Below are 21765 nucleotides of genomic sequence, written 5' to 3'. Positions count from 1 at the left end.
TTTGATTCTGGGCGCGAAAGCCAGGCTTCCAGAGCCCAAGGTCGGCTGGGAGTCAGCCAGAGCACAGAGAAAGAGAGCCCGGGCAGCCCCGGAAAGGCCTCGCGGGCCCAGGAGCATTGGTGCCAGGAGACACGGGGCTCCTGATCGTCCGGAGGACTAATAGGTGAGATGGGTACCTTGAACTTGCTACTTAGACTTTCCTCGAAATTACATCTCTATCTACTCCTCTCTCCTTCAGATTTTTCTGAGACTTAAAACTGAAAGACTCAGTTGAGAACCAACCCCCCTATAAACCAATGCTTACTGATGAGCTGAAGCTCATGAAAGTTTAATTTATTCACAGAGAGCCTGTACTGTGAGATTTTCCTAAATACTTTGTAAGGATTATCTCATTCTTTTCCCATTCAGCCGGATGAAGTGAGTCCTATTATTATCCCTAGTTCACAGATGGAGAAACTGAGGGACAAACTAGGTAAGTTGGTGTAAATAATGATGCAGGAGAGGGAGGATCACAGAGGATTTCCCCCCCCTCAAATCCTAGACTCTTTACACTGTGCCAACCTTATCTCTTTCTAATGAACCTTCCTATTTCATATACCCATTTGAGAATTTAATGAGCTGTGTGTCTCCCTATCAAGGCAAGAAGCACTTGGACACACAAACATATTCATAAATTTTCATATAATTTCAAGGTATTCAGAGCCTAAATGTACACCTCCTTCCCAAGTGAAGACATTCTACTCTATTCCATTTTCTTTTGAGGTTGTCAATACTACTGATTAGCCAAGATGACTCAGGCCTTGCTGAGGAAAAGTAAAAGTGTAGTAGTGTGATTACCCTATTTGGGATAGTATATGCTATGCCACTTACAAGGTACCTAGGGTTAGAGGGCAGGACTTTTGTTATTGCCTCCAGGGGTGGAGATTTGGGTCAGTCTTGATTGTAAAGGATAAGGGTACAGAGTGCTACCCTCTCCCCAGTGGGGCATTCGCTGAGAGAGATGAATTTTATACTAAACTGACCCATGATTGGAAAATGTTACATGCTGCTGATTCTTTGAGATGAATGGTATCAGAGACAACATTGAAGTCTCTGATTAGGAAGTTTCTGTCCTCTCAAATGAAGTGGCATTGTACTGATACAATCAATAAGCTATTTAGGAGCGTCTTACTTTAGTCTGAATATGTTATATGAATGTATGCAGTATGATACTGCACCTGACCATAATATGGCTACTAATCATAAAACATGCCCTAAAATAGTAGCTAAAATAAGTGTCACCAAGCCACACAGCAAAAGTCAAGTGGATGACTCTGAAACAGCTTATGGCTTTACTCAGACCCTATTCATATAATGAATCTAACAAGTGACATTCTCTGGTTCCTAGACCTCCTCCATACGTTATAAACAGATTCGAGGGGAAGAGAGGGGCTATAGCAAACAGGAGATTGAAACCACCAGTCATGTGATCCCTGATGTCCCAGCAGCAAAGATGGAAACACTAAGAAAAACCAGGCAAAGAATGAGGAGTGGAAAAAAAAAAAAAAAAAAAAGAATGGGACACACCAGCATGTGTTTGACATTGGTTGACATTGGTGATTGCTCTCCTCCTTGACTTCTCCCAGTCTTAGTTGCCCTGAAACTGCCAAGACTTCATAACTCCCTGTAGAACAGGCTTAGAGCTTTCTCCTAACTTCCTAAATTTTATATTGTCTCATAGATTCTAACTCAGCATGCCCAATGATTAACTGTCTGCATTACCTGACCAATTTGGACCTTGTCCTAACTGCCCCATCTCACACACAGGGATCTAATTGCTCAAACCAGAAACCTGATAGTTTTCTTTGAGTCCTTCTTATTTTAACTTTCCATCATTATTTATTGAGAAAGTAATTATCAAATGCCTCATATGAGTCGGGCTCTAGGTGGAGAGGAATAATGCTAATTAAAATGTAGGCTTCCATGAAGGCTGTAGTCTAGCGGGAGAGAGAACACAATTCATAAATTAAATATCTATCTGAACTATTTTCAGAGAATCCATGTTTTGGAGAAAATAAAAAGGAGAAGGTCTAACATGGTGGCTGCAGTTGAAATGTTGAGAAGCACCAATCAATGGAAGGTCTGAGCCAAGAGCACTCCCAGGCAGAAGGAACAAGAGTGCAAATTCAGGGGCAGGAATGAACTTTTTTTCATAAACAAAAAGAAAGCCATTGTAACCTGAGATCACTAAGTTAGGGGGAATTGGGGAGAAGTGAGGTCAGAGGGGTGGGATTATGGGACCATAGTGAGCAATTTAGATTTATTCTGCTGCAATGGAAAAGTGTTAAAGTGCTTTTAGAGAACTTTTTGTCACAAAGGTAATGTTCTGCATCTTGGTAGGGGTATGGATTATACAGGTGTAGGCATTTGTCAACCTCATGGAATGACACATTTACTACTTATATGTTTCATTATATTCAAATTTGAAAAAAAAAACAAATATATATGAACTCCAGTTAAGAATATGTATACTGAAATATGTCTATTTTACTTTGAAGTGAATCAAATATGAGCTGGGTTAGTGGATGTAGGAGTGGATAAATATGTAATAAAGCCAGTAAATAATTACTGGTAGGATCTCTGTGATAGATATATGAGTGTTCAATACACACTTTATGTTTAAAAATATTTATCCAAAACTGTTGGGGAGCATGATCCTAACTAATTTATTTATCTACATTTTTGCGGGGGGGATAGGACTTGAGGTTGAACTCAGGGGCACTTGACCACTGAGCCACATCCCCAGCCCTGTTTTGTATTTTATTTAGAGAGTCTCACTGAGTTACTTAGCACCTAGCTTTTGCTGAGGCTGGCTTTGAACTCTTGGTCCTCCTGCCTCAGCCTCTGGAGCTGCTGGGATTATAAGTGTTTGCTACAGCACTTGGCCACTAATCTACTTTTTAAAAAGATTGTTCTGGCAGTTGACTAGGGACCCAAGGGGACTATTATGGAACAGTGAGACAGATTACAAGATTGGAAATTATTTGACCTAGCATAATAGCACTGGGTTGAAGTCAGAAAGTTGGAGATAAAGTTGATGGGATTTGCTGATGAAATTAAAAAGTGAGAGAGGGTCTGTGAGGCACAGAAAGATTGAAGGATAACTCTCGTGTTTTAATCTGAGTGGTTAGATGGATGTCAATGCCACTATTAGACTGGAGAGCAATGTAGAAGGTCAAGGTGCTACCAAGAGTTCTGCTTGGACGTGTCACATTATAGATGCCTATTAGACATCCAAGTGAGAATGAAGAGTAGACAGGTGGATAGACTATTGAACTCTGAGGAGAGTCAGCAATGGATTCCATAAGACATAAAGTTGAGGGTGAATAACCAGATGCTAAAAATTGGGCCAAAGTTCAGGAAAAGGGATGAGTCACCAAGGGAGTTCCTGAGGGTGGAATCCTGATGACCTTGTTCTATGTGCACTCCAAAAATTAGACATTTAACAGATGAACAGGAGCCAACAAAGGAGAATGAGGAGGGGTAAGGGATGATGGTAGGAATAGAAATAAACATGGGGATGTCATAGTTGCCTATAGAGACTAATTTGAAGAAGAATCATGTGATCAAGAGTGCAACTCACTGCTATAGAGAATGCAGATGAGGGAGCGAGTTTGTGGTTGGGGTGAAAGATGGTACAGAGTTTCAGATTTCGTAGTGAGAATTTTTCCATTGCAAATGTTAGAGGTCCAGCAAACACAACTGTATGCCAAAATAAGATATGTGGAGGCAGTGGGGTATATTTACTCATGAAAGCCTGAACATAAACTGGTATAATGGAACCCAAGCTACAACTCATTTCATCCATCTTTGCTTCTCTTCATCTTTCAAACATGTGCTTATTCTGTGATAGGAAGGATAGTTCCTGAAGCCCCAGCCCCACATTCTGTTGTTCAATAACTTCAGCAGAAATAGTATTTCCAAGTGGTTATCACAAAGGATGCCATAAGACATTGATTGGCCACTGTCAGTTATGAGCATGTTTCAGCAATTTAGCGAACCTGTAGAGGGTTGATTTATTCAAATGGGCCATGCCAAGGTCACAGACCCATTCCTATGGCAAAGAACAGAAAGAACAACACCATTCAAACTACCTAAAATGGACTCCCCTTATGACAGTGGGGTTCTTGTCCCAGAAAAAAAACGCAGGAAGAAAAGCAAGCTGGGCATAATACCACTCAATCCAAAACAACATTTTTTTCCATAAACAATAAAAGGAGATAAAACTACATATGCCCATCATGATTTAATAGTGGGGTTCTTTATGAAAGTTCATAGTTACATCAACCATTTGAACTGCCTCATTCCCAAATAAGGTGACACAAAATCATTCTCACAGCTTTGGTATCTTACAGAGCCCAGTAGATTCCTATTTGTAATGAGCACCTCAAAATCCAATACATTCTTTATAATATTTTTAAACCACTAAACTTGTCTGATGTCTACATGGTGGGAGACATGCTGGTATGGAGCCACATAGACGGGAACTCAAGTTCTTATTTTGGCAATTGTGTTAACCTCACCTTCTTCAAGAGTTTACCACATCAACTCTACCTCCAACATCTTGGATACAATGGTAAAGCTGTGGTGAGGAGAGAAGGTTAAAAGAAGTACCAAAAGAGTTACCTAGCAAACTAATAATAAATTATGTGATGGAAGCATAAGTTTTATAAAAAATATTCAAAATTTATGTCACATGAATATTTTTTAAATTCATATATAATCCCTACTTTCTGAAATCAGTTACAATAAATTATAATAACTCTTCATAAGAAATAGCCTGTCTTCTTAGGAACATATGCTTTGAAATATTGCAGCTTAATAAAAGTAAAGATGATACAATTAATCTGGAATTCTTTCTTTTCTTTCTTTTCTTCTTTTTTTTTAACTGCTGTAGTTATTATTTTAGTACAGGAAGCATTTTTAGAGAGGCTGGTGAAGCATGTCTTTAGCAGATAAGAGACTTGAGAACTTGCAGATCTACAAAGTTCTTCAGTGTGTTCGGAACAAAGACAAGAAACAGATAGAAAAGCTGACCAAACTTGGATATCCTCGACTGATCAATTTCACAGAACCTGTTGATGGACTCAGTGCTCTGCACTTAGCCTCAGTTTCCAATGACATTGATATGGTCAGCTTTCTCCTTGAACTTGGGGCTCACCCTGATGTGCAAGACCGAAATGGCTCTACTCCAACAATGAAGGCTGCAGAACTGGGCCATGAACTGTCAATGGAAATACTAGCCAAGGCAAAGGCTGATATGACTATAGTTGATAATGAAGGAAAAGGTAACAGTCCTCACATTCTATCCAGCAGAATAAAGTTCAATTTGTAGCTAGACATCAATAAGATAGGCCTTTTTGTTTTCCAACTATAGAGGTGAAATTACTCATGGTTTTAAGTGAAAGTTTAGGTTGTTATTCCTGTACCTAAGGATCTTGCATCCTCATGATTTTATCACAATTTAAGTATATCTTAGGAAATCCCAGTTCTGGCTTATTGAAAAAGGAAGTTAGTATTAAATTAATCTGTGTTTTGTGGTTTTTTTTTTAAATTAGGAAAATTATCAACATAATCCATACTGTATTACTATAATCATAATTATTCATATATAAATTCTTATGTAGGACAAAAGATGATGGAGATGATTTCTTATTCTTTACATTTTCAAACTTTGGCTAGTACTAGACCTAGGACCCCAGAAGGATTCTGTCACATCTCAATTGTTGTCTGATGTAGAAAAGACTTGTACCCAGAAACTTGAGAGGACCAGGGTGGATTCTGGTATATACTCCCAACTTTCTAGGGTGAAATTTTTAATGTACTTGGAAATGGAACTCAAGCCCTTAGAAATGGTGTCTCAAGGATTATTCAGGTGAAAGGGCTGTACTTCCACGTCCTATGACCTCCTCTAATTTCATCTCAAAACCATGGTCTGGGCTTCTTGCCTAAACAACTTCAGGTTCAGTCAAGTCATGAAAATCATCAAGTTACTTCCCACTGGACTTAATGTAAATTGGTAGATTGAATCAGTTTTCAAGGGGAATTGCTCTAAGTGCAAACCCATTAACATGTCAGCTTTACACGGGAAAAATGAATCCCACTTTACAATGTTAGTGTTTTCTGATAGAAGCAAAATCTACTTTTGTATCTCTCTCCAGGCTTGCTATCTGAGAAATGACTTGCTTAAAATAAGAAGAGAGAAAAAAGGAGAAGAAAAATTAAATTTAGGAGAATCACATAACAAAATTTACTTAAGATATTTTTTTTTAAATTTTTATTGTTGGTTGTTCAAAACATTACATAGTTCTTGATATATCATATTTCACACTTTGACTCAAGTGGGTTATGAACTCCCATTTTTACCCCGTATACAGATTGCAGAATCACATCAGTTACACATCCATTGATTTACATATTGCCATACTAGTGTCTATTGTATTCTAAAAGTTAAATATGGTTTAAAATGTTGAATCCTGAAAAAACAGAAGTTTCTTAAAGCTTTACAGTATATCATTTAAGTGTGTTTCACGGACCATTGAATCACTGGGATATTAAGAGTTTTTCATGTAAAATTGGTTCCACCATTGAATTTATTAGAGAACCAATGAATAAATCAAATTTAGATATGTATCTTTCACACTATTAGACCAAAGATGCTAACATTTTCCATATTTATTTAACCATGAATTAGTTTTTCCATATGCCATTAAATATATTTTGGACTTTGTGTAATAAATGTTGAGGAACACTCAATATAATGAAAAATTTTTCAATATAATGGAAAAATTTCACTTTCTTAAGTTTGAAGGAAAATGTAAGTCATATACAAATCAAACAGAAATTTTGTAGCATAAAGATCTAAAATTGTAAATTTTTTAAAAATCAAGGTAAAATCAGAAACAAGGTCAACTAAATATTCATAACAAATAGTATAGCCATATGATTAATATATATGCTTGTTTAAATATTAAACCAGTCAAGGTTCTGGGAAATTCATGTATGAAAAAAACAATCAGAAAATCATATGGGAAGAAATTGAAAGCATAAAATAAAACTTGAAACAAATGTGAAATCTCATTTTCCACGGAATCTTATTAGTTGATTAGGTATAACCCATGGTTTGCCCATGACTCCGGGTTTCATCCTTCATCCTTGAGCCTAGCTCACCTTCGTAGCATCCTTAGCTCAGCCCCCACTTGCCAAACTGCTTTGCTAATTCCATAGTAATCTCTCGGCCATTAACCTAGTCTTTCTCATTGACTGCTGTGTGACTCACTGTACATTATTTATAAAGGATAAGCAAACATTTAAATGGCTGTTAGGGAGGATGTGAGCTATGTTCTAGACCTTAACTACACTTTACCCTTGATATATCTTGTTGATTATTCTTTTTTTTTTTTTTTTTTTTTTTAATTTTTTATTGTTGGCTGTTCAAAACATTACATAGTTCTTGATATTCTTAATCAACTTTTATTAAGGCACAGGGTTCCCTTTCAATCTTCAGATTCAGGTTTTTCAGTTCAAGGAAATTTTATTCTATTCTATATAATTGAAAACAAATTACAAACATGTTGAAACTTCTTTGCCTCTGGACTCTTCCATCCTCTCAATTACATTTTTCTTTGTTTTTCCTGTCCCTGCCCATGGTTTTGGCAGCATCTGCCTTTTTTTTTTTTTTTTTTTTTTTACTGCTTCTAATTTGACATTCATTTCTTTCAGTGGTTTTATTTTTCTTTACCATTGCTTCTCTAAGTTCTGCTGGCTCAATTTCACCATTTTTTCTTCTGTTCATCTTCTACGTTCCTCAGTCCTTCTTTTTTGGTCTTGGTCTATCTTTGCACTTCTATTTTAGAACAGGTTGTATTTAATTTCTTTGCTGACATAGGAAATGGGTCAGTCAATAACTTTCATTGGTATGGTTTTTCTAGTATTCACTTGTTACCTGGATTTCATTACCAAGTTCCTTACCTTACCTGGCTTTCATTACCATGTTACTTACCTTACCTGGCTTTCATTATCAAGTTCTTTACCTTTTTTGCTGAATCTTTTTCATAGGTCACATGCTATTTTCTTTTTGGTCATTGTGCCTCTTTGAATGAAGCATCCTTTTGGAGAGAGCTCATTGCAAAGTCAATTTAGAATTTGTTGGATGACCAGGACTTCCTTACCAACAATCTGCCCCAGGGTATAACAATGCCACTGTTATATATAGTACATTTTCTACATGGATTATGTTGATGTTGTATATGTTATATGTCCTGGGTATGAAGAGTTAGCATTTTCCTCTCTTCCTTGGAGTAAAATTGTTTGCCAAAGTGGCAGAGCTGTTTGCCCCATATAGTTTTTTATTTCACTGCTATTATACTGAAAGCCTGCTCCTTGCAAACCTGTGCAGAGGGAACCCAGCCATTCACCATACATCTCTGCAAATTCTAACAAGGAACACTTAGGTATGGACTGAAAGATGCCAAATCTTGACAAAGGCTCACATACGAGTGCTCCAATTTATCCTGAAATCGGATCCTATAACATTTAGTTATTACTATTTTCAAAATTGATCACAGATCAAGTTTCTCAGTTTTTATTTTCCTGTTTCAGTATTTTTAGTTGGTTTCAGAAGGAAAACCAAGGCAGACATGCCTGTGCTCTACCATTTTTAGTTAAATATGGATTTTCAAATGATCCTTTTTTTTCTTTACTGTCATATTCAAATATGTGTAGGCTGTTAACTAAATGCTCTTTGGGGATTCTATTTTTCTGCAGGTGTTTTGTTTTACTGCATTTTACCTACGAAGCGGCATTATCGTTGTGCTCTGATTGCCCTTGAACATGGTGCAGATGTCAACAATATTAACTATGAAGGAAAACCAGTATTCCTTAGAGCTTGTGAAGAAGCACATGATATTAAAGACATGTGCCTGACATTTTTGGAAAAAGGAGCCAATCCCAATTCTATCAACTCAGTATGACTATCCCTGTGATTATAAATATTTCTTTATTCTATTAGTGTCATATTCATATAAATTTTGCATTTAAATATGGTAAAATTACCCTGTCAGCTTAGAGATTTTTTTGTTTCTACTCAAATGCTTGAAAATGTTATACTTTCATGATATTGTTGTAATTCCACAGTATACTTCCTAATTATGTTTTGAAAATTGGTACTTATTGTGCATAATGTCAAAATATCATTGTAGGAAATAGTAGAAGAGATATCACTGATGCCTAATCAAAATTTATCCCTCTTTGGAAATAAAATTTGTATTTCTGCTATTTTTCATGTACATTTGTTTTTACACTTGAATTGTTCTTAATTTTATTGAGTTTTCTTTTAATGGTCACTTCCAGAATCACACAACACAAAATATATTTTCTTCTCACTAGAAAACACCGATGACCTAATTTTAGCCTATATGACACCACTTTATTTTTTCACCCCATTTTTACTTTGTTTTCTCTTCAAGAAGGACATCTTCTTAGCAAGGTGTTGTCACAAGGTGTGAGCCTGACTCTGATGTTAAAGTTCTGTGTTTTGGACATTGATCCATTGTATGTACTTCCTTAATGTTTTTTTTTTCTTTATATGAAGATGTAGAGAATAAAAATTTATCAAATGTAAAGCTAACATCAAATGGAGTGAACCCATATTTATACCAAATTCATTATTGAACACGACGTAATGGGTGTAAACAACATTTAAACAACACTGGATCTGTTTCATACTCAGTCCACAGGTCGTACAGCTTTAATGGAATCATCAAGAGAAGGGGTGCTGGAACTAGTTCGGGGAATGCTGGAAAGAGGAGCCAAAGTGAATGTATTTGACAATGACAGACATGATGCTGCTCATTTTGCTGCCAAAGGAGGCTTTTTTGATGTAATAATCCACTCTTGGCTTTAAAATTTGTTGCTATAATTTTCTTTTTCTCAAATTATTTCATGTATCATATAGGTTACACTCGGGCAGTATTTTTTTTTAAAGTTACCTGTGTTGTTTTCACATCTTGATTTCCCTAAACATAAAAATTTAAACTTTAACAACATATTGTAGCTCTTTATTCAGGTTTATCTGCTGTCTGATTTATTCACTGAATATTACCAATAAAATTTTGTCTGTGTATTTGACAATTAAAATTTCTGCCACTGGGACTACCCTATTTTGTGCCTCCCTTATGTTTTAGAATCTTCAAAGTATGGTTTGATATAATACTTTGTGGGGAAAATAATGCTGTCATTCCCTTGTCTCCCTACTGTATATGCACATCTAATGATATGCCTGATTTTTTAAACTCAGAATACTCTGACATTTTGGCAAAGGATGTGTCATGGATACAGTGACCTTGCAGAAACAAAATGATAACTAAGGCTCTACCCTACTTTTTAAAATTCTGAATTTCACTTAAAATGTCTTTAATGAATTTTCTTTGAGTTTTGGCACAGTTACTTTTACTTTTTATGAGGTTTTCTTAAGTTGCTTACAATTACCAAATGATAATGCCCCAGATGAGTATAGATTTTTCTATATCCTGAATCATTGCTGTTTGATAAAATTTTTGACAATGATAGATATGTACTATATCTGATCTATATAATATAGTAACCCCCTGTGGCTTTTTAGCATTTTAAATGTGGCCAAGAAAGTGTGGCTAGAAACGAAACTTTTAATTTTTAAAAAATTTAATTCATTTCCATTTGAATTTTCAATAGCCACATGTAACTAATAGATAGTATACTGGGTAGTGCTGGCCCAGGTGCCAGTCTTCCTTCAGCAAATATGTGTTCCTATTCCTCACAATCTCCACTGTTTATTTTGCAGATATTGAAGCTTCTTTTTGCCTACAATGGAAATATGGGGTTGATTGCAATGAATGGGAACACGCCACTTCACTATGCTGCCATGGGTGGTTTTGCAGATTGCTGTAAATATATTGCTCAACGAGGTAAAATTGTCTAGCAATTTTGTTTTTAAATTATTTGGTTTACACATTTCACTTGTTAGTTGTGTATCTTTTTCAATAGCCAGCCTCAGCACCTTACTCATGTAGAAAGAAAATTGAAATTGTGTTTTTATATAAGATATTCTATTGAACCATGGTGGGTTGTCTTAAAAGTATAAAATCCATTTTCCCCAAAGTTTTATGTTACTGTTAAAAACCTGAAGGGGATTTTTCATGAGTTAACTAAATATTAAAATGTTTATAATTGATTAAACTCCTCACTTTAAAAGTGCCAACATCAATTTAAAGAAGAAACATTGAAAATCATTTCTTTTAGTCTGAATTTTTAGTTTAAAAATAGTCTGATATGTCCATATAAAGTTAACCTCTTTGAATGTTTCTGAGAAAATATTGGGAGGTACATAAAATAAAAGGAAAAATTTTTGAAACATGTGAAATGTAATCAGTATTTTTTATTTTCCTGTAGCTTTTAAGCAACTATAAATTTAGAAATATAAGCTGTATTATGTATAGTACAGCATAATGAGCTCCATAAAGTAAAAAAATTAGCAAGTTGAGTTTCAAGATTAGATATATTTATTGTTATTTACCTTTTCATTGAATGTACATCAAAAGTTTAATTCTTTAATAGAGATAGAATTGCATTTTGCTGGATTTTATGGTTTTTTCCAATTTATGAGAAATAGAAAAAAATGTAAATATAGTCCAACTTTCTAATAAGCAGAAAAAGTATTTCCACTAGGACCTAAGTATTCTACAGTTTAAACATTAATACAAGTTAAACTAACATACCCACATAACTAATAGTGTATATTTTTATAAGTTCATATTCCCTTCTTCAAACAGTAATTCTTTTTAAAAATAAGGAAAGAAAGCTAAATCAAATGTAATTTTTATGCTCTTAAACTATTTTACTGGTCTTAGCTTCAAATCAGTCACTATCAATCAGCAGTTTATTCTGACATCTCATTTTTTTTAACACGGTGTATTTCTAAAGATAACTGTCTTACTGGGTTGAGGCACACTTCTTAAACTTTACTTGTTGGACTTATTTCTTACTGGGGCAAATATCATCTCACATGAGCTCTATTATTTTCATGTACCTGGGCTAAAGTTTCAGAAAGCACATCAAGAGCTAAGGGTAGTGCTTGGGTCATGGGAAAAAGTTTTGCCACTGATTCAGAAAATATCTGTCTTTCTGGAGGGATCCTAAAGCTGTATTTCTAAAGTAAATATCTGAAAACAGAGTTCTGTAGAGTGTTTGAAAATACAAACATGTCACTAGATCCTATACTGGTGACCCAGTTCCATAGCAGAAGTTACATTTCCATCTTTAGAATCCTATCTAAGACAATCAGAACAGCGAGAAACCATAAGCAATGAAATGCTCATTTCTGAGTAAATGAGCATTTACTTAGTAATAAAATGTAAAGCACTCATAAATCACTGGATTCTTTTCTAATATTAAAATGTCTTCCTTGATACATTGGAGCCTTTTATCCATGTTAAGGTTCCTAATAGAAGGACTCTGGCAAAAGAGGGCAAGCTAAAGCTGGTCTGAAACTCTTGACCCTTCTTGTTGAGGTGGCTTGAGAAGTATAGGAAAAGCAACAACCAAAAAAAAAAAAAAAGCCCAGATTCCCTGAATAAGCAAAATAGCGTAGGAAAGGGAGTAGACTTGCATTACTATGGAATTATTATGCTATGGACTTCTATTTTGAGACCACATTCTCAAGACCTCTTTCTCAATAAATCACTGTTCTTACAACTGTCCAATATAGCCAGGCATGGTGGCACACATCTGTAATCCTAGTGACTAGTGAGACTAAGGCAGGAGGATTGTAAGTTTGAAGCCAGCCTCAGCACCTTAGCAAGACCCTGTCTCAAAATAAAAATAAAAAGGGCTGGGGAAGTAGCTCAGTGGTAGAGAGGCCCTGGGTTCAATCCCCAGTATTGAAACACACACACACACACATACACACACACACAGAGATAAGTAAGCAACAACAAAAATCCAACTGTCAAATACAGAAATTTTAGAATCTTTATTGACCAAATAACCTTTCTGAGTTTTTCTATCACTAGTAAAATCATTAGCTTTATAAATATGTAATGTTTGACAATACAAAAGTATTGATCTTGAAAACTATTGCCAAGCTTTTATTTTTTATTTTTTATTGAGCAACCCCCTTTTTTATTATCTTTGGGTTTCCAGATGTCTTTTTTCTTCTCTCAAACACACAAAAGTAAATATCATGAACCCTACAGTACCCATCTATGTAAGCATCTTTTTGACAAGGAATTAAAACCACAAAGTATTGGAGGGTCTTGTTTGCATGCAGCTACTTGTCATTTTGATTGGTATCTGATTGGATGACAATCAATCCTTTCTGATTATGTGATATTGGCAAAACAGCAGCTTAGTCGCCTTCTAGATTGGAAACACTGGAAACAGCCTCTTTGTGGTCTGACTTATTTATACATATGAAGAAATTTCAATGTCTCAAGACACATTAGAGAGAACACCACCTCCTTGGTGTGCTGTTAAATAGATTCCCTAATGCACTCAGAAAAGTTTCATCCTTTGGGGGGAATATTTGCAAATAATGTTGGTCTCATAATTTTAAGTAAGGAACCAAAATGGAAAGAGCATTTTGATGTCTAAGTTGCACACAAATATAAATTTGGAATTCTCAGATTTGATTAACAAATTAGTTTTCCCCTGTAAAAGCTGTATGTGACCTCAAGACAAAATAGTGAACTAGTATAAATTACCTTAATTTAATGAAGAATACAAGTCAAATATTAAGATTGTGTGAGTGGTTTCTTTTTGAAGTCAATCAAAAAGAAACAAGTGTCTTTCAATATTACAAGCTGAATCTAGACACTTCTCTCCAAATTCCAACGTATTCTTACTCTTTTCCCATTGATATAAAAATCTCCTCAGCAAGCATCCCATTTAATATTTATTTCGACTATATTTTTTTCTAACATTTCTATCTATAGAGATAAAATCTCTCACTCCTTTGTAAGCAGATATAAAATTGCAAACTCATCTCTGTCAGAATTCATAAAAGTGAAAGCCACAGGGAAAAAAATATAGCTTAATTTCATAATTATAATAGCTAGCTGCCCTTATCTCTGTGTATATATAATTTTAGGATGAACTTTTGACTAATAACCCCAAATTGAGAAAACAGTTGGATTATCATTAGTTGTAGGACCACGCAGATGCCTTGGCACCCATACCTAATTATGATGTTTTGTGTTTTAGGATGTGAATTGAAATTGAAGAATTTAGATCACAAAACTCCAAGGGCTGTGGCCAAAGAAGGAGGCTTCAAAGCAGCAAGCAAAGAAATACGACGAGCTGAGCGAATTGCTAAAAAACTGGAGAAACCTGGAGTAAAAAACCCCAATCCAATGTGGGCCCTCAGATTACATGATTGGTCCATAGAACACGAGGCCCTCCTTAGAGAAGGCTTCTCCTTTTTAGACAGAGGAAATGGGACAGTGTCCAAGGAAGACTTTGTGCTGATCCTGGAGGATAAGCAAGAGTATGCAACCTCTGAACAGCTGGCCATCATAGCTCAACTTCATGAAAAGACCCGGGACGGTGGAGTCAACATAAATGATTTCTTTAAAGGAACCAGATACTTAAGCAAGTCTTTTGTCTTGGGATCTTATGGGCCTAAGAAAAAGAAAAGAGGAATGGGCAAAAAGGGTCGGAAAGGCAAATTTGTTTTACCCCTCCCAATCTGCGTCATTCCTGAGAGTGTATTTCCATTCAGGCCAGATGGTGGGCCTCCATATTACATGATTGAAACCTACCAGAATGTAACTGATTGCAGCCGGTTTAATCAAGATCACCCACCAGAACATCCCATTCAGGATGATTCTTCTTGGTACATTGATGATCCAGGGAAAGTATTTTCAAATATTAATTTTGTCACCAAGGCTGGGGACCTGGCATCTCTGAAAAAGGCTTTTGAAGCAGGAAAACCTGTGGATATGAAGGATAATTATTACAAAACACCACTAATGACAGCGTGTGCCAGTGGAAACATAGATGTTGTCAAGTTTCTTCTCGAAAAAGGGTATGTTTTGTTGTTGAGTGAGATTTAAGTTTTTATGAGGGTTCACATTTCAAAGAAATAAAATAAGGTCATAAGAAACATTCAGTTCAGAATTTTAATAGTATGGGAATGTGTTTCAATAACTAAATAGGTCCCATATGAGCATTCAGGCTAATGACAGCATAGACTTCTGTGTGTAAAAGACAGTTTGCCAGTGATAGTTGTACAGAAAGTAAAAGCCAACTAAGTGTTCACTCTGGGATTAGAAGAGACTTCTAATTATCACTGTTTTCCTGTGACAGGATGACTCATTTTGGTCTCAGTGTCTCACCTAGATGGTATGGAGTTAAAGCCTCTTGCTTTGTGGGGATCCCAACAGAGTCAAACTGGGGGGATGATGGACAGAATAACTAAGAACATGTTTCCATCCCTCTATAACCCACCATTCTCCTTCAGAGGGGGCAGTCTTTCCCTTGGTTCACTTATAAATATCTTTAAAATATCAAAACATGATGTTTTTTTATTTAACTTTTAATACTAAAACAGTTGTTTTGGTTGAATTCCTGCGTCTACCATAGTTGTATAACCTGCCTTAAGTTTCTTCACATTTCCGTGCCTCAGTTTTCTCATTTATGTAATGGGGCTCTAATGGGACTCATCTCAGAATTTGTAAACGATTAAAGGCGTTAACTTACGTAGAGCACTTAATGATGCAGTAACTGCACACTTGAAAAATGTATCGATGTTGTTATTACTGAAACATTTAATGTCAAAGACTCAAGTTTGTATTCTCAAAAGAAATGTGAAATCATTAAGGAGAACTTGAACTTTTGGATAGTGAAATCCTAACAAGCTCCAAAATTTTAAATAATATATTGTAATGCTTTAAATTACATTTTATCTTTTACATTAATTTTTATCTTCACTGGATCCAGTTTTGTAATTTTCCTGGATTTTAACCTTTGTAAACATTGTAAGTACCTTTCAAGCTAAACAAAATGTGTATGTCCACAGTGTTAAGACTGTTAAAGTAATGCAGAAAAAAGAGATTACCAAGAAATTATGGCACAGGGTTGGCAAATTAACAACTGATAAAACTTTCCAAAATTGTACTTGCCTTTTTAGGTCCCAGTACTTAGAGCAACCACAATTTTTAATTTGTGCATCTATCTTTTTTTTTTTTTAAGAGAGAGAGAGAGAGAGAGAGAGAGAGAGAGAGAGAGAGAATTTTTTAATATTTATTTTTCAGTTTCCAGCTGACACAACATCTTTATTTTATGTGGTGCTGAGGATCGAACCCAGCGCCCCGCGCATGCCAGGCGTTCGCGTTACCACTTGAGCCACATGCCCAGCCCACATCTATCTTATTTTACAGGGCAAACGTTAATGCAACAGATAATTTTCTGTGGACTCCACTTCATTTTGCATGCCATGCAGGGCAGCAAGACATTGCTGAACTGCTTGTTAAGTCTGGAGCTACCCTAGATGCACTTTCAATCAACAACTCAACTCCCTTAAGTCGAGCCATTGAAAGCTGCAGACTGGATACTGTAAAATACCTACTTGATATTGGTGCTAAATTCCAGCTGGAAAATAGAAAAGGTATGTGTTTGTATTATTGATGGTTGGGGGTTAGTGAAGGAGAATTTATGTTAGATTCCACACCCCTCCAATTCTGTTCTGATAGAACCATGTTTTCCCCTGGGTTACTGGTGCAAACATGAGCCTTAGTTAAATGTTATGAAAGTTCTTCTTAAGTACTTCTCAAAGCATTGATATTTAAGGGCCAGTTCTTTATGTTTGCAATCTGTTAGGGACTTTTATAAAATTCAATAAAAATGATTTAGTAGAAATGGAAGCCCAAGCTTTTCAATCATTAGATTTAAAGAACAAAAAAAAATTGAAAAAGACTATCTATTAAATAGTTCTATAATTTCTTAACACTTAATTTTTGTGGTTATTACATTGTGGATCAGGAACCATTGATTTGTGGACCCGAACTAGTTTGCAGGTCACAATCTGAGTTATCACTGCTATGTTCAATTCCCAACGATTGGCATGCTAGAGACTCTAGAGATTTTGGATTCCTCTAATAGCTGTACAAAGTCATTCCTAAATTGAGGCTTCCTTGTCTCTAGGAAGTAAACAGATGGCCTACCCTATGTCATAAACACCACACAGGAACGATTAAAACATCATTTGAATAAATACTTAAGCTCCTTATGTGGTAGTGTTATTTTCTTATATTGGAACCCATTGCTTCTTTTTGCTCTGAGACTTTGCTCATATCTCTGGCTTCTTTGGGCTGTCCCTGAGTCAGATAGAATTGCACCAGGAGTACCTGATGATATGACAGGTAACATAATACCCAATCACCTGCCTGAGCACTTGTGAGCAAGCACCAGCTTCCCCAGGCCTTTTGGAATTTACCTTCTTACAACACGGAAAAAGGAAGATAAGTTAAATTTATTACACAAAAGGAAATGTTTGCAGTGTGGGGAGAAAACCATCAGTTGGATATTCAAAATATAATCTAATATTTCCAATCCACTTTTTAAGAAATGTAGTTAAAAGAAAAAAATTAATTTTTGTCAGTAAATGGTGCTTTAAAACCACGGAGTTTTATCACAGGGTCCACCTTTGAAGGATATCCAATCTGATTTATGAATTTACATGGTTAGCTTTAGTAATCACCCTGACTGTGCATGTGCATGCTTAAAGCTGTGATGCTGAGGTTTTTTTGTTTCCACCCCCCCACATGGTTTATCATTAAATCCACTTATTAAAACTCTAAATTTATGTTTGTTTTAAACAGGGCATAGTGCCATGGATGTTGCAAAGGCATATGCCGATTATAGAATAATTGATTTGATTAAAGAAAAGATAGATAACTTGCCTAAAACAGCAGAAAATCAAAAAATGAAAAGCAAGACACCTCCTAAATTGAAAACTGAAGGCCCTGAGATTAAGAAAGAGGAGGTAAGAAAAGAGCTCAATTACCCATTAGTAACTGGAACTCATTAAAAACTTGTTGGGGGTTTGGGTGGGCAGCAGCATTATTTATGTGCTATTATACAACTGGGCAATGTCATACACAGTGCAAACTTTCAGCACTGTTATACAGTACTTTTAAAGAAATATCCAGCAAGAAGTTTCCAGTTACTGAAGACACTAAAAAGTGTTCATTGAAAACAGAATCTGCACAAAACCAAATATACTTAGGATGTTGTAAAACAACAGTCTAGGAGATATGTATACATTTGGTCTTGCATTGTACAGATTTGATGTCATGACCCAAGCAGGGAAGGGGGGGGAGGGTTTTGAAACCTTATGAAAAATAATGTAAAGCATGGTTTTCCTTTGTTTTGATCTCATACTCTTTCATTGCCTACCTTCTTCCCTGTCCCCACCCAGGAACTTTAATGAATTCCACTGAACTCTGGGATATGGAGCCACTTGTAACTTGGATATTCAGCAAAGTGACTCTAGCAGGTTTTGAATGTACCACATTGACTGTACCTGGTAATCTGGAGTGGTTTAGGAAACCCTAAACTGCCAGCACAAGGTTGAGGTTGCTGCCTATGGGTTACCTAGGCATCAAAAGTTTGCCATTATCACGGAATGTGCACATTCTTGGTTGGAAGCATCTTTTTAAAGAATTCTTGCAATTCTTCAGAGAAAATTCTTAATTCTTAATTCTAAATTCTTAAAAGAAAAATTCTTGCAAGACAGAGGACTAGGGAAGAAGGAAGGAAACACGCTCACTCATGCCATCAAATTGAATAGGGTTGGGGAAATGTCCATGGTAGGAAGTGGAAAGGGATTGTAGGCAAACATTAGAAAGTACCACTGTGGAGAATGGGAAAATATTAAGAGGTGAAGAAATTTCAATCAGTTGGGGCTTCTGCTATCCAGGCATTTTCATTTTAGAAGGACTTCATCCTTCTCCTTAATGAATAGCCACAGGTTAAAGGTAGATATTTTGAAGACTTATCTGATCTGTCCCTGATACTATAAAATAAGTAAAGTTAAACAAAGCAAACTAATATAAAAATATTCTATTTTATCTCAAATTGTATCTTATTTAGTAGTATTTTAAAGGGTTTTTTTTTCCTGATTCCAGAGTAATATATAGAAAAACAAATAATAATATTAGAAAGTGAATACCACATTTGAAATTTATAGTTTTAAAATCTTGTTTCCAGGAACCACTTTCATCCATTTATGGTATGCCAGTCATATCGGAGGAAAAGAAAATACAAAGGGATAATGTGGTTTATCTCAATTCATTGATTACCAGGGGCTATACCAAGAAAGTGGATATCACATATGTTCCACAAAGGGTAAGTACTTTGGAATTGTGGAGCTCATGATTTTATTTTTCAAATGTTTTCTATGCAGACCATCCAAACAAATGTCCAAAATTTATCTTTCATGGTTACTATTTGCATGTGTTCTTTTGCCAGGTCCTCCTGCTTTCAATTCAAGATATCCATCTGTTGGATTCTAATATCTATTTCCCCTTGTTAGCATTTCTATATTCACATTTAAATTTTCCTTAAAAGATTAAAGTCTTCTTTGGTCAATGATATTCCCTACAGTTATTTAGTGACAAAGTTCTATTGATACCTCACCTTGGTACTTCTCAGACCCAGCCTTTCTTTATACTCACTACCAGCATCTCACCTGGGAGTTTCTTACTAATTAAGACTAGATATATTCAATAGTCTCTTAAAACATCTTCAGTTGTGGATAAATCTATACGTGGAATTTTGGAGGAGAAGTTGTCTTCCCAATGCACATCAAACCCTACTGAATAAGCAATGCCTCCTGTATGAAAATAGTTTTGACTTCCACGTCAGACATAAAGGTAGTAAACCCGGATGATCTTCCAGTTCCTTTTGCTTTCCTGTTTTGACACGATAAAAATGAACAACAGATGGTCTGAGGATAACTAAGGATAACTGAAGATGAATTAATTCAAGAACATTTCTGAGCTCAGGTCCCATATAGTCATCTCCAGAAGTAGAGAGTTTCATCTAACCAATGTATATAAGAGTGGAGAAAATGTTAAAAATACATTTAGAAGTTAATTTGATAATTTCAACTTATCAAAAATCTTTCTAGAATGGAACCACTATTTGACCCAGTTATCCCACTCTTCAGTTTATACCCAAAGGACTTAACAGCAGAATACTACAGTGATACAGCCACATCAATGTTTATAGCAGTTCAGTTCACTATAGCTAAACTATGGAACCTACCTGGGGCTATCTTTCAACAGATGGATAAAGAAAATGTGGTATATATACACAATGGAATATTACTCATCCTTAAAGAAGAATGGAGCTAGAGAATATAATGTTAAGCAAAATAAGCCAATCCCAAAGAATCAAAGGCCAAATGTTTTCTCTGATGTGTGGATACTAATTCACAAAGGGGGTAGGCTAGGGAAGAATAGAGGTACTTTGGATTAGACAAATAGGAATGAAGGGAGGGGGGCATAGGGGTGAGAAAGAGAGTGGAATGAATTGGACATTATTACCCTATGTGCATATATGATTATATAACCAGTGTAACTCTACATCATGTAAAACCAGAAGAATGAGAAATTGTACTCCATTTATGTATGATGTCTCAAAATGCATTCTACTATCACGTATAACTGATTAAAACAAATTTTTAAAAAGCTGCTTAGGTCAGGGATATAACTTAGTGGTGGAGCACTTTCCTGGCATACACTTAATTAAAACTGTTTAATGAATATTGTCTGGATATGAGCATATTCGCTAGCCATCATGCTCAATAGCTGCTTTGGGTCTGGGGGTTTATTTCAGATTTGGAGTCCTGAAGCCACAACAGCCGAGCTGATCAGGAAAAGGGAGCTGCGGCGGGAGAGGTTTACTTATGAGGTGGACTTTGAGGATTTCATGATGCCTTTTCAGAAGAATATCACTGAAAAAGTCCAAGCATTGGAAGCTGCTCTCAAGATCTGAATTACAGCAGTTTCTTCATAGGGTAAATTCTCTGAGGTACAGGGATGGAACTTTGGAGAAAGTCAATGTTTCTATCAAAGTCAAAATCCCCCAATTAAGCATTCATTACCAAATATTTGTTTTTTTATTTAACATTCATAAATGTTCTGAGATATATAGTGAAGATGTGCTTTATTTTGCAATGAATGGCATGGTACTATGGATAAATCCCCCAATCACCAAAATGTAGTAGAATATCTGGCCTTTGGGTATGAACATTGCTGTCAAAAAAAATCTGCCTGATGTATGCTGTAATGTTTAGTAAAGATAAAATTCTAGTAGAAATTGATTAAAAGTTTAATATAAGGAAGATGTAGTATGCAGTTGTTTAAGGAAGGAGTTTGTTTCTCACATACCATTATAAATTATGTAACTTAGATACCTTGGGCCAAATAAATTTTGGACACTCACTTCCCTTCCTAATCTGGGACTGTAAGTCCCTCAGGCCTGACTTCCAAATTCCAGAGGGCTACCTCTAGCACTTAAACTTGAACAGCAGAGCAGAAGTGCTTGAGAAATCAAAATCCACTCTAAGCAACACTCAGTCAATGAATGAATACATTCAGATCCCCCAGCTCTCTGGTAAGATTTTTCTGAAGTGTACATTCTCATAAGGCCAAGTTTCCCACAGTGGTGACTGGTTTGATAACTCAC

The 21765-nt window shown here is 35.7% G+C and overlaps 1 protein-coding gene across 2 annotated transcripts; it reads left to right on the top strand.

The window, feature by feature from the left end:
* Positions 1 to 85: 85 nt before the first annotated feature.
* Ankef1 (ankyrin repeat and EF-hand domain containing 1) lies at positions 86 to 21412 on the top strand. Of its 2 annotated transcripts, XM_071607371.1 has the most exons (10): positions 86 to 163; positions 4937 to 5327; positions 8806 to 9005; positions 9770 to 9919; positions 10859 to 10982; positions 14275 to 15097; positions 16452 to 16678; positions 17892 to 18055; positions 19282 to 19419; positions 20914 to 21412. In XM_071607371.1, exons 2-10 carry the CDS (start codon positions 4982 to 4984, stop codon positions 21070 to 21072), a joined length of 2331 nt encoding a protein of 776 aa, XP_071463472.1. In that variant the 5' UTR covers positions 86 to 163; positions 4937 to 4981; the 3' UTR covers positions 21073 to 21412. The 2 variants fall into 2 exon arrangements, with proteins under 2 accessions (XP_071463472.1, XP_071463471.1); XM_071607370.1 differs by lacking the exons at positions 4937 to 5327; positions 8806 to 9005 and having other exon boundaries at positions 92 to 163.
* The last annotated feature ends 353 nt before the right edge of the window (positions 21413 to 21765 follow it).

The sequence above is a fragment of the Marmota flaviventris genome, chromosome 2 (assembly GCF_047511675.1).
Source record: "Marmota flaviventris isolate mMarFla1 chromosome 2, mMarFla1.hap1, whole genome shotgun sequence".
Classification (NCBI taxonomy): domain Eukaryota; kingdom Metazoa; phylum Chordata; class Mammalia; order Rodentia; family Sciuridae; genus Marmota; species Marmota flaviventris.
This window is presented reverse-complemented; position numbering and strand designations above follow the sequence as displayed.